The 12,443-nt window shown below is 37.1% G+C and overlaps 1 protein-coding gene across 1 annotated transcript; it reads right to left on the reverse strand.

Annotated features, from left to right (window-relative positions):
• Positions 1-647: 647 nt before the first annotated feature.
• ZCCHC4 (zinc finger CCHC-type containing 4) lies at positions 648-12,150 on the reverse strand (the record flags this gene model as incomplete). The annotated part of the gene is made up of 13 exons (XM_081998915.1): positions 648-789; positions 2,442-2,586; positions 3,320-3,371; positions 3,859-3,934; positions 4,564-4,685; positions 5,911-6,011; positions 6,502-6,652; positions 8,257-8,329; positions 8,663-8,743; positions 9,242-9,517; positions 10,193-10,275; positions 11,633-11,751; positions 12,048-12,150. 13 exons carry the CDS (start codon positions 12,148-12,150, stop codon positions 648-650), a joined length of 1,524 nt encoding a protein of 507 aa, XP_081855041.1.
• Between the last annotated feature and the right edge of the window lie 293 nt (positions 12,151-12,443).

The raw sequence follows: 12,443 nt of genomic DNA on the forward strand, positions 1-12,443 counted from the left end.
AGAATACGCCGCACTGGTGGCTCAATTCCCGTTTTTACAATATAGCCCATCTCTGTCAGCAGTGCCAAGCCAAAAAACTAATGATTAACTCACAAAAGTAGTTTAAAAATAAACACAAGTTTATAAATACAATATATATAAGTAAATTTAAACATACTTACAAAGTCACTTTCTGCCACACGCTAAGCCTCTGAAGCACCTCTATTTTTTTTCTTCTTAGGCTTTTTTCCCATTTGGAAAATAAAACAAAACACCACACCAAACCCATACTGCAACCAGAACTAACAGAGCTTGGATTCCTAAGAATTTGTGCCTTCCCATCACCTAAACTCAGTTCCCCCCTTGCCCCAAGTCCCCCAATACCTACAACAAAACCACAGCACCCACCAGTACCTCACCTCTCAGCAGTACTTCTCCCTTAACTTCAGACTCCCACTGAATCAGACAAACAGCTAATCCTAAACACAAAAAATGGTTACATTATACAATTACGTTGTGTGCGGTTTAGTTAGCTTTTTTTGTGCCAGTAATGATGCATAATAAAAGAATTGTCACTTTTAATTCAATCAGGTTTTATTTTGGATGTTAATGTTAACATTTTTAGAAAATGGAATCAAAGGCTGGCCATAAAAAAAACCAACTATGAATCAACAAGCAAAGTCATGGGTCTTTTTTTTTTCCTTATTCTTTACTTTCTTCCTGGAGAATATGGCATGCTTCATAGCTGATCTTTTACAGATGCCCATCTTTACCCTCTTTAGAGTTTTCTGCCTTTCCTTTCTGTCAGCTCTGTAAAGCAAAAAAGGAATATACAGATTAGAATAAAATGGAGAACATACTCCTACATTTGCTGGTATTTTAAATAAACTGTCCAAGTAAGTATAGAATCTCTGAAGTACTGTCACAAAAAGTACAAGGAACATTCCATCTTAAAACATTATGACATTTAATCTTCCTAAAACTGTTTGTCCACTTTATTGCCATTAATTATTTTTCATTTATGTATTCAACACTTACCTTTAAATGGATGTAGAGAATTTAAGAAATGCCGCTCAGCAAGTGCAAGGAAGCACATACAGACTTCTGTGCTCAATATATAATGCATGACTATATAATAGAAAGACTTAGAAGAAAGTACATAAAGTTCAACAACATTACAAAGACTCCTGCAAATAATACAGGACCTAAATGTAACTAGCAAGTGGATTGTTTTCTGTCTCTGACAAAGAACGTATTTCATAATGCAAACATTGAATAATTTTAACAAATAAAACATACAGATGTTTTTATTAGAAAAAGAAACCTAAGTTATCTTCTGCAATAAATCAGCAAAAGAAGTAACTCATAGCCTGAAAGGACTAAACCATTCCAGTACATACTTGACAGAAGAAACAGATGAGGTTTCACGAATTTCTTTTAGTATCCTTTTTACTTTTAAGCAAAAAAAAATCAAAAACATTAAGGGAGGGAATTTTTAAAAGAGAAACGTAAGGCGAAATACTGCTACCTTTCAGCAATAATACTGCAGAACCAAAACTCAGATTAATGTCCCAGCAGGACATGAAGCAATCCACCTGTAGTCCTCTACCACCCAGCAGGCATCTGGTGAATCTCTTGATGCCAATCCATGAGGTTACCTATCTGAATCTCACTATACAACACAAGTACATCTTTTGGGAGGAGAGAGTTGCATTTCCACCGCTACAGCCACTCCAGTCAAAGCATCACAAACCAACCCGTGTACTCTGGAGAGCAAGTTACACAAGTGTGGGCCAACTATCCCGAACTGGAAAGACTGAGCCAGCTGCTGGATCATCTCTTAGCAAATCCCTTTCCCAGTTAGTTCCATATGAAGACCATCACACACATTTTTTTTTTGTCTTTTGATACACACAAGTACGTGCTTGTGTATGTTACAGAAGCACAACAAGAGTACTTAATGTGACCCTCATTAATACAGATCTTACATGGTGGAGACTCAGACTATACTACAGACAGCACCTGAAATACCAGAAAGAAAAAAGAAAAAGATGCCACAACAAAGCAAGAGAGGCCGGAAACAGTAAAAACAGCGTAGTGACTCTTTGTTCTGCCCTTTCATGAGGAATCTTAAGAGAATAAAAGTGTTGCATTACTTTAATTTTGAATCTTCTTGGCAGAGCCATCCCATGCACCATTCACCACATTTGCACTCCATATAAATAGGTTTTGAAAGAAAAGCCACAGTTAAGGAATTGGGAGCCCAAGTAAGTGACCTGCCTGTTTTTTATCATATCCTACTTCAGTATATACTCCCCAGTAATACAGCAAATGGGCAATAGTGAAAGCTGACATCAGCACCCAAAGCCAAAAATCATCTCTTTCTAAATCATTTCCATGAAATTAGATCTAATCTCATCTGAACGCTACCTTTTCTCATATTAATGCAACACCATACTTACTGGCAAGCTGTTCTGGCACGGGAGAGACTGGGACAGGTACTGCGTTTGTGACCTGCCTTCCCACAAACAAAGCAGCCAGCATCAGTCTTCTCACAGGTGTGGTTCAGAAGAGCGCAGCAGTTGCAACTGTTGCAGTGAAACCAAGCTGCAAAGTAAGTAACATGATTTATACTCTTGAAAAGGTTTAGAATGATCATTCTGAAACTAAGCTTTAAATAGAGGCTATATTACCAGGTTTTTAATTTTGTTTTAGGTTTACAGAGATGGATGTAGTCAGTTTCTGGTCCCTTATCACATTTCATAAGGCAGCCAGGTACTACTTCATTAGATATACTGTGTAACTATTTCAATATAACTGAATTACTCTGCCATTAGAACTATTACCCTGTGTGAACTCTTACCATGAAAAATAGTCCAGGTGTTAAAATGGACTTGCAAATTTCAATTTCTGTATTGGTAACAAGAATGATTGCTTCAGCTATTTTAACACAGCTATAAATACAACTACATTTGTGTATGAAACATAACTTGATCATGCCCTCACAAACATTTTAGTAATTGCCTATGTGTTCATAAAAGTCTAATGAAAAGTTTACAAAATCAGGAAAACTTATATGACAAATCAAAATATTTAAGTTTTCCCATAACAAATATAGTATGCCTTGACAAAAATTTACCAAATTTCCACACACTGCAAATATAACTAAGTTATCCAATGGTAAGTCGTGTCACATTGAGATTTTTCCTTTACTCTATGTCTTCTGAATGATTACATTTTATGTCTTTCACAGATTATTTTCTCTTGATCTCAGTTTCTTTGGACTATAGCTTAAACAGTAAGCGTACTTTTATTTAGAAAAGTATTTTTCTGTACTCACAGGGTTTTACACACTTTTTGCAAAGAACACAATGTTTCCATCGTCTACCATCCTACAAAAGATGAATAAATGCATTGTTTGTTTGTTTTAAAAAAGCACTGACTCTGCCTTAAAAATGAACTACTGATGTGCGGTCCCCATTATTTACAGAAATAGGTCCCCTGTAGGAAGGACTGCAACTTAAAAACAGTCCTGAGAATCTGTGACAACTGCAGCAAAATGGCTGTATTTTGAAGCTGGCAAGTTCTACAGCTTCTGAAACATGAGAAGGAATGTGTCAAGAGACCACTGATGAACACGGTATGGTGTAAGTGGCGAGCAGCAAACTTTTCCTCTCCTCTTTCCAACACAAAGGAATCAGGGAAACAGAAATTAATTCCCAGTGGGTTATGAATTATGTCCTGTAAAGTTAATAAGTCTCCAAAACGGGTTTCCCAAGGAAATCAGTATCAGAATAGGTTTCTACAGAGCAAAAATTAGGAAAGTTATTATGTGACTACTGCTAAAACTTCTATCCAGAAAGAAGTCAAAATACTTACTTTTGATGTACATGAATTGCATATCTCACAGTGCTGGTTACCAGAACTAACATAGCGCTGGCATATAGTGCAAAACCTGGAGGAAAAAAAAATTATACATGCATCGGTCCACTATTTGCTCAAGAAGCAATATAAATGAATTTTATACAAGCTCAACAATAAACATAAGGATTGCAAAAAACACTTTCCTAAATTAAAGATGTTTTTGATGCATAAAAACACCATTTAGGCCCAGAGCCTTATAATCATTTAGACACAGTACACCCAAATAGTAAAATTCAAGTGCTTGAATTCAAATTAGGAACACTATCAGCAGTAAATCAAAACCAAATCCATTCCTTCGTCCTTGATGCTTCTCTTAGCAAGCATTTTATTAACTACTGTCTCAACCAAGCCCATTATCAGGGATAGCTGTAAATATCTGTCTCTTGTAGGTGTATACAACATTTCCTATGGACCGGCTGAGGAATCTCATCATTCCACACTGGAAAATCTAAATGTCTTTTTAGGTGGCCAGCTCTTCTACACATTGTTTATAAAACATGCAACCTTAGAATGAGACAGAGAAATGTGCTGTTGAGCCTGGCATCCAAACATTAGGCATGACAGTACTGAACAGCACCATCCCAAAGTCCTTCAGAGACTTTATGCCCTAATTAAGAAGCAGCACACTCTTTCAGTCACTTGAGCTTTAACGCATCTTACCTATAACCCTCTTCTACGGGAAGTACAATCATACTTGGGGTGAGGTTCGTGAAGATACGGACAGGGGACTGTCTACGACCTGTCTTGCCATGTTTATAAAGTGCATGATTATCATAGTCTACCTAGAAAAATAAAACCACAGAAAAAGTCTTAGACTGAATGCTAAGCACAGACAGAACTATTTACATAATTATCTTTACATGTGCCTTATGAAATTTTCTTTTTTATATAAAAGACTCTAGCCCCAAATTAGATTTTTACAAATTCTACAGAAAATATTTTGTCTCATTTCTTTTTAAATTTTTGCTACCATAATATCAAGCTAGACTCAGGAAACTAAGTTCCCAACACTACAATAATCCTATTTTACTTATCCCTTTTTGCTCTTTTGCATGGGATCTGAGGTAACACTGCAGTTTGTTCTACAAAAAAGCAACTCATTAAAAAAAAAAAAAGAACTATACTGTGTGGTCTATCTGGCCATACAAGAGTTGACCTGTGTTACAAATCCAATCACCACTGCTTTTTCTGGCACTGCCTTCAGACACTTGTCTCAAAAATTCTCATCTCAATACTAGCAGCAATGCAAAATCTAGCCTAGCATGAGTTTCCAACCCATATTGCCGTTCTACAAGATACAAATATGTTGTCTGGAACACCCATGTCAAACATCATGCAGAGTGGTTATATGAAAAAATAAAACTTTAACATCATGAATGCCCATGATTGGTCTCTCAAAAGTCACGGATGTACGCATTCTTGAACAAGTTACCGAATGGATACAAGATTGGAGAAGCTGATACCAGATTATTGCTTTATCACTGACAACTTCATTTATTACATGATTCCAAGAACTTCCATTGATGTAATTCTACTCTGGTCCCAGTGGTTTTGGAGATTAAAGACCGTAATTTTTTTTTTTTTTTGACCAGGGCTGGGCATTACCCATCAAGGTACTGACATTTCAACATCTGGGGGAAAATGAAACACTCTTCAAGTTACCTCTCACCTCTGCAACATGAACCTGTTGGAATTAGTGCAAATTTTGTCACACTGAAAACCCAGCAGGAACAATGAGTTAATGGACAGATAACAAATGAGTTAAAGGTACGTAATAAACTGCAAGAGTGTGACAAAGTTATCAAAAGTACGACTAATACAAATACAGACTCTGAGGGTCATACGATGAGCGCCACAGGGTTTGCAGTGCCTCCAATGCAGTCAAAATTAAAGTTCAAGGTGGCAGCCCATCTATAGACAAGTGCTACCGTCGTGTCTGCTTTCATTCATATTCTGTTCAGATTGCACACAACTGAAATATTGCAGATTCACCAGGTTCAGTCATACCTGATAATCCATCATATTGAAGCTTGGGAAAAATTCAATAATACGAGACTCAAAGAAGTATGGAAATATCCAGAACATGGGCATCTCTTGGTTGTTATGACCTAGTAATGAAAAGACTTAAATGTACATTAAAGAAAAACAAGGTACATGAAGCAGGAAAAATCTACAGTAAACGTTCTAAATATATAAACATGTGTATGTATGTCATGCTGGGTGTAAGAACTAGTTCCTTTAGGTGACAAAGTTTTGGCGTATTTTATATATGTGGAGCTCTAAGCTCCACTTAACTAATAACTCTTGACACCTGTGTAGGTTGGTAAGAAGTGGTACTAGTCCTTCTCTATCTTTAAAGTCCATTTTAATTGCAATGCAGATTTGTAAAAATTTTTACAAATTTTTTACAAGAGACAGAACTGGGTATTATTAAACTAAAAGTATCAGTAAATTAGATATATGGTAGTCCATCTTTAGAAATTATAACATGAATGTTTTCACATTCACCTGAGTAGCAAGAACCACAAACTTTTAAATAGGCACTTCTTCTTACAGTGATGTTACAGCTCAACTCACCTATCTGGTTATAATACACACCTTCTTTTTCTGTCTCCTTCCACATCGCCATCAGTTTTTTAAAACTAGAAGCCAGTGCTTCCACTAAACCTCCAAATGGGGGATCAGTTACCATAATGACTCTTTCACCATTGTCTTGATACAAGAATCTCCTACAAGTTTCACATGCAGCCTGTAAGAAAGAGAGGTTAATTTCCAGAAATACAGATTCAAGAACTGTAAAAATATTGTCTTTGGCAATAAAATGATTATTTTTATTTTAGACGTTTCAACTTTGAAGATGGAAGTTATTCCCTCCTGAATAGGTGAATTTCCTCTTGTGTAGCATTAAAAAAAAAAAACACAACTAGATTTGAAGCATTGAAAAGGAGTGCCCTGTTCAGTTAGAGATAATGTATCAAGGGCAGATGCAGTTCAAGCTTCCTAAGATAGTCTTCTTCCTAAGGGTACTAAATTTAACTTGGAAAAAAGATGTTATTCATAGCAAAAAAGCAAAGTTCAGGCTCTGAATACATTTTATTCATGCCTTTTAAGTTTAGTTTTATTCCATAAAGCATTATCGAATTAACGGGAAAAAATTCGGTCCACCGAAAACTCAATCCATGCTGGTTATAAAAATACAATGTCTTCAAAATTTAGCAATCCAACCTGGACTCTCTTATTAAAGGAAATGTAAAAAGCTATGTATTCACTGCCACCTTGCAGTGTTCTCTCATCTATTACGTAGATTCTATTGCATTCCAAAACCAGCTTTTTAACACCAATATGCGTAAGTGATGCAATACAATCCTTGAATACACTGCAATACAGTGTCATTACAGGTGTCACTTTTTCACACCTTGAAAAGAACACTACAGTGTTTATAATGCAGATGAAGAGTCTTTCGTTTTAATTGAAAACTACAAAACTTGAATACAGTAATGGATTACAAAAATTCAAAGGTGCGCCTTTCAGATCAGCCTCCCATTTCATTCTAGACAATTCTTTTCATTTTCAAGATCCCATTTAAAATTAGGCTTTACAATGGAAAAGGTCTGAAAATGATGTACATAGTGTGAACGGTATTGCAATAAACATGTTTATGCAAATCAGTGGTGGCTTACTAATAACGGCAGAAGAAGAGTGAAGGGTGAGTGAGTATCCTATCAAGATAAATGTTTGGAATTAAATTACACTGTGATTCTCTGTACAGAGCTACAATAAATGTCCTACTACAGCTGCTGGTTTCCTAATAAACTCAAAATTAAGTACTTAATGTGACATTTAAAAAGAACAAGAAATTCTGCATTTTTTTTAACCATGACACTAATTAAACCTCATTTTATGACAACAAGGTTAACCTTTTGACCTTGCTTGCCTGGAATAAAGCAGAAAAACCTCCTCTTCCCTCCCACCTCAAGTACCAGTGAACAAGTCCTGTGGCATCCATTGGGCTTGTAAAGACTGGGAATAAAACAATTAATTCTGTTGTAGCAACACAGGGCTAATGAATAGGTATACAAGGCAACAACTCACACAAAATTATCATTTTAATAAAGCAGCAGTTAAGGTGTGTAAGTAACATTAGTTAGCATCAATTTAATAGGCAATTTTATCTTTGAATTAAGTGGGAGAGAATTACCGAAGAGGCACTGTTACTCTTTGATTTCCAGTACTGTTGACCATTTTTAGCTTATGATAGTTGTTTTCTGCTAGACTAGCCACGACTTTCCTACAAAATTCTGCATCAACAACATGTACTTCTTTACAAAGTACTCAAGAAATATTTGGCCTTACCTCTCCACCAAAAAAATAATGATTAAACATGTTGTAGTGGCAGAATTCATCCTCTGTGTAAAACTGTGAATACCTGTAAAATAAGTTTTAATAGTAGTAGAAAAATAGAAACAACTTCTTGCCTGCCTTAAGGGGCATTTGGAGTGAAAACAAGGCCTTAAGAAAAACAACAGCTTTGGGTTCTGATTACTGACAACACATACCAATGCTGGGAATGATTAAGTATAATTACTTTTCTCATAAACTGGGTGTCATTTGTGTATGTGTGCAGGAACAGAGGGGCAAAGACAGAAAAGGGAAAACAACCACCAATTTATCTTGTAAAGCAGTATGAACACAAATCTTTGTAAGCAAAGAACAGAAATCTTTGTACTCTTCAGAGAGAAAAACATTTATCAAAACGTACCTAAAATCAATATCTAGCAGGAGGCTTCTAACCCTGAAATCTTCTTCTTGTGATGCTTTTGACTGGATCATTTCATGAAGCCTGAAGTATAATTGGAGCAAAGAAATTTAACACATAACCATTGGCTTCAGAAATTATCTTGCAAGACAATAATGCCTGGTACTTTACTAAACCTAAAACCAAACAGATAGAGAAAATGAAGTAATCTGAATTTGGATGATTCCATTTGGCTAATATTCAAAGTAGAAAAAAAATGTTAATTTTAAAAGATGAAAAGTCTGTGGTGATCCCATAGGCTCCACTAACAAAAAAAAACCCCAAATATAAGTAAAGAAACTCATTGTCACTTCTGTAAGAAACAAAGCAGGACCTTTAAAGTATGTGTGTCTTATTTGCAGTCTTCTCCTGCATCTTATAAGGTCGAAGCAAGACTCCACTAGATGCTTGGATAGTACCAGCCAATTAAACTATAGTGAACCTCTTATTATGGGAGAAACCTTCACTACTGAAATATTAGTAAGCTGTGCAGTTCCGAGACAGAAATATTATCTGAAAGTGTAACAATTCTCGCTGCCTTACCTGGGTGTTCCAACAGAGAGCACTCGTCTGAATCCTAAATCAGTAATAAGATCCAGCAGGAACTGGCAACTTCTGTCTGCAAATAAATACTGTGCATTTGTTTTTTTATTCTCCAGTGGATACAGAAGTTGACTGGGACTTTTTAACTGGGCAGTGGAGATACCACACAGGAACTGGTGATCCAAGTGTTTTTCCCATTCAGCCGGCAATAGCAGTTGCTGGCATTCTTGGCAAAACCTCCTCTTTGGTAACGGTAACAGAACAAAATTCTTATACCTTTAAAAACAAAAGACAATAGGGAACAAGCTTTGAAAAAGCCTCTATAAAGTTCAGGCATTCAAACAGGCGACATAGTTTAAGCTGCTCTTGCAAAACTCCGTTATCCATATGTGAATGAAGCAATGTTTATGGTAAAAATATACAAAGGACACTTTGAAAAAGCCTCCCCTGAAAGCAAGCATATAATATGCTGGCCAAATATATTGAGAGTCCCCATAAAATAACTGGATTACAGAGTGAAGACTCTGTATCAACTACCAGCAAGTAGCCCATATGTTTATAAACAAAACTCAGAGATTATTTGTTGCTGTATGACCTTTGCTTTTTTTCATAATGTTATGCCTGTTACTTTTGCACGCTAAAGTCAGGAGTAATTTTTTTAATCCAAACTGCTAATGACCTGTTGTTAGCACTTTATGAGCCCTAACGTAAGAAGAACTATACATACAAAAAACCACCACCAACAAAAATATACAGTTCCTGGGTTGAAAATACCATGCTCTAATTAGATGTTTCATGCTATTTTTCCATTGCAGTCAACCAGTTCTTATTTTTCCAAATCCCTCTGGCATGTTTTCATATTTTAAAGAATCCTGAAATATTATCTCTACATTCAGAGTATTTAAACTTGTATTGCTTGATTTTTACTGAAGAAAATATACATAACAATACCTTTCCATGTTCTGTCTGTGTGTAAAAGAAGGCTGATGATTTCTATTATATTCTTCACGTGCTGCAAGCCTAGCTTCTGACACCTGTAAAATTTATGTATATAACAAGTTACAAAATGAACAAATAACACTCTGTATTGTAGACTAAATCTCAATATTAAACAAAAAAGGGTGCATCAAAGGTCTCATGCTTCAGTTTATGCATAGAAAAATGATCACATTCTTTGGATTGTTGTTTCAGAAGAATATGCCTGACTGCAGCACAGAGGCATGCTGCATAACAACAGGAGTCTTTCACTTAATTTGAACTGCGCAAAAAATAAATAGAAGCATTTCATTCTTCTACTGCATGTAATACTCAGGAAAAAACTCAAAATATGATTATGATGAAGATAGAAAGGCGTATACTTTCCATTAATGCATGCCAGCAGTTGCATTCCCTGTGAAGAACTATGACTTGGCCCTGCACAACTGATGACAGTAGGAAAGTTGCCCAAGTCTTTGTGTGTGTTTGTTTTAAAAGCATGACAGCTCTTCTCTGTGTATTCTACTTTGTTCCCACAAAACATACTTAATGGTTTCACAGTTCAAGACATCCAGTTCAGACTTATGGAACTGATTTGTTTAAAAGGGGAGACAGTAAAATTCAATAGAACAAAAGACACCATGATACAAGTGACATTCAAAATGAAATTTCACTAGGAATACCATTTAAATCTACACAGGCGAGAGATTAACCACCTCATTTTCTCTTTATACAACTTTTCAGTAGTTACCAACACAGCAATGAAATGCTTACAAATCCAATTAAAATCTAGCCTGCCAACCTTCTAAGAACAATGACCACAACACAAGATACTCATTTAGGAAACAGAAAAAGTAACACAAAATGTAGCAGACAAAAACCGTGGTAAATTCTCTGTGAATACTTATCTATCCCAATTTTGTTACCCTATAACTATCTTACCCAACTTCTTTAGGCAAAGAGAAATTGCTGCAGATACTTCAAGACTACTGAGCATCGTGCTGATCCCCACCATCTCACTATTTTGTATATCCCATTGTTTGCCTATATCCACCAGATTTGCTCTGTCTTGATCACGGAAGATGAGGACATCTTGGGATGAGAACTATCCTACTTTGTCCAACATTGCATAGTATTGGCCAACTTCGTAACTTGAATACCTAAGTGTTTTGGCAATACGGTAACAAATAGCAGCTTTGCTCAAAATGTATACAGCCTTCCTTAACAATTATACTTGAAACGTGTTCTCCTGAGAGAAATAAATGCTCCACTAAATACAAACTATTAGACAAAGTTTACAAAACTGTAATTGCCACAGATTTCCAGAACAAAATATACTTTCTTTTTTCAATTTTCTGTTAAACAGAGGAAAAAAATCCCCAATATTTACCATCGCCTTAAGCAGTGCTCTCTTACCTTCTCATCTTCCCACTGGAAAAAGTTACAATCTTTTCTATCCCTACAAGCTGAACAAGCATAAAATCTTCTTCCCTCTTCTTTTCCTTGGCTGTTCTTTACAAACAGAAGAGCAGGACCTAAAGGACAAACACGATTATACGATGACACACAGGACACCAACAGACCTGTTTTAATGCCTCTACTGCAACGTCAGTCTTACAGAATAAAGCATTAACAAAGGCTGCTGTAAAACACAACCCCTCGCCGGGAAGCCGAGAAAGCAGCTGCAGACGAGCAACAGAGACGCTTGGGGAGGTGTCAAACTCCCCATCCCCCGGGAACTGCAACCACCTCAGCCAGGCCTTCCGGAGCCCCCGGCGGACGCCGCTCCTCCTCTCAGCGGAGGCCCGCACCCCCATCCCCTCCGACTCACCGTGCGGGCAGCTGGGAGCGCTGGGCGCCGCGCCGATCAGGGCCAGCCCGCCCGCTCCCCCGCCGCACAAGCCCTCCAAGTCACTCGTGCCACTAGACGCCATATTACCGCCTCCTTCCCGGCAGCCCTCGCAACGCGCCCAGCAAAGTAAGGTAAGGTCGGGGCAGCCGGCGCTGGGGCGCCCCCCAGCGGTGGGAGGGAGGAAGTGTCTGTGAGGTAGAGCTGCGGCAGCGGGCGAGACAAACCCCCATCACGGTCTACAAACAAGACAGCTGAGCCTAAGACCCGTGCGTTTTAGACTATGACATTTATTTTCTCCAGCAGGTATGTCTGAGTACATAAACACCATCTTTAATGTTTCAATAAACTGTTTGGATAAAAACAATCATGGAAACT

Source organism: Phaethon aethereus (assembly GCF_964289735.1).
Source record: "Phaethon aethereus genome assembly, chromosome: 4".
Classification (NCBI taxonomy): domain Eukaryota; kingdom Metazoa; phylum Chordata; class Aves; order Phaethontiformes; family Phaethontidae; genus Phaethon; species Phaethon aethereus.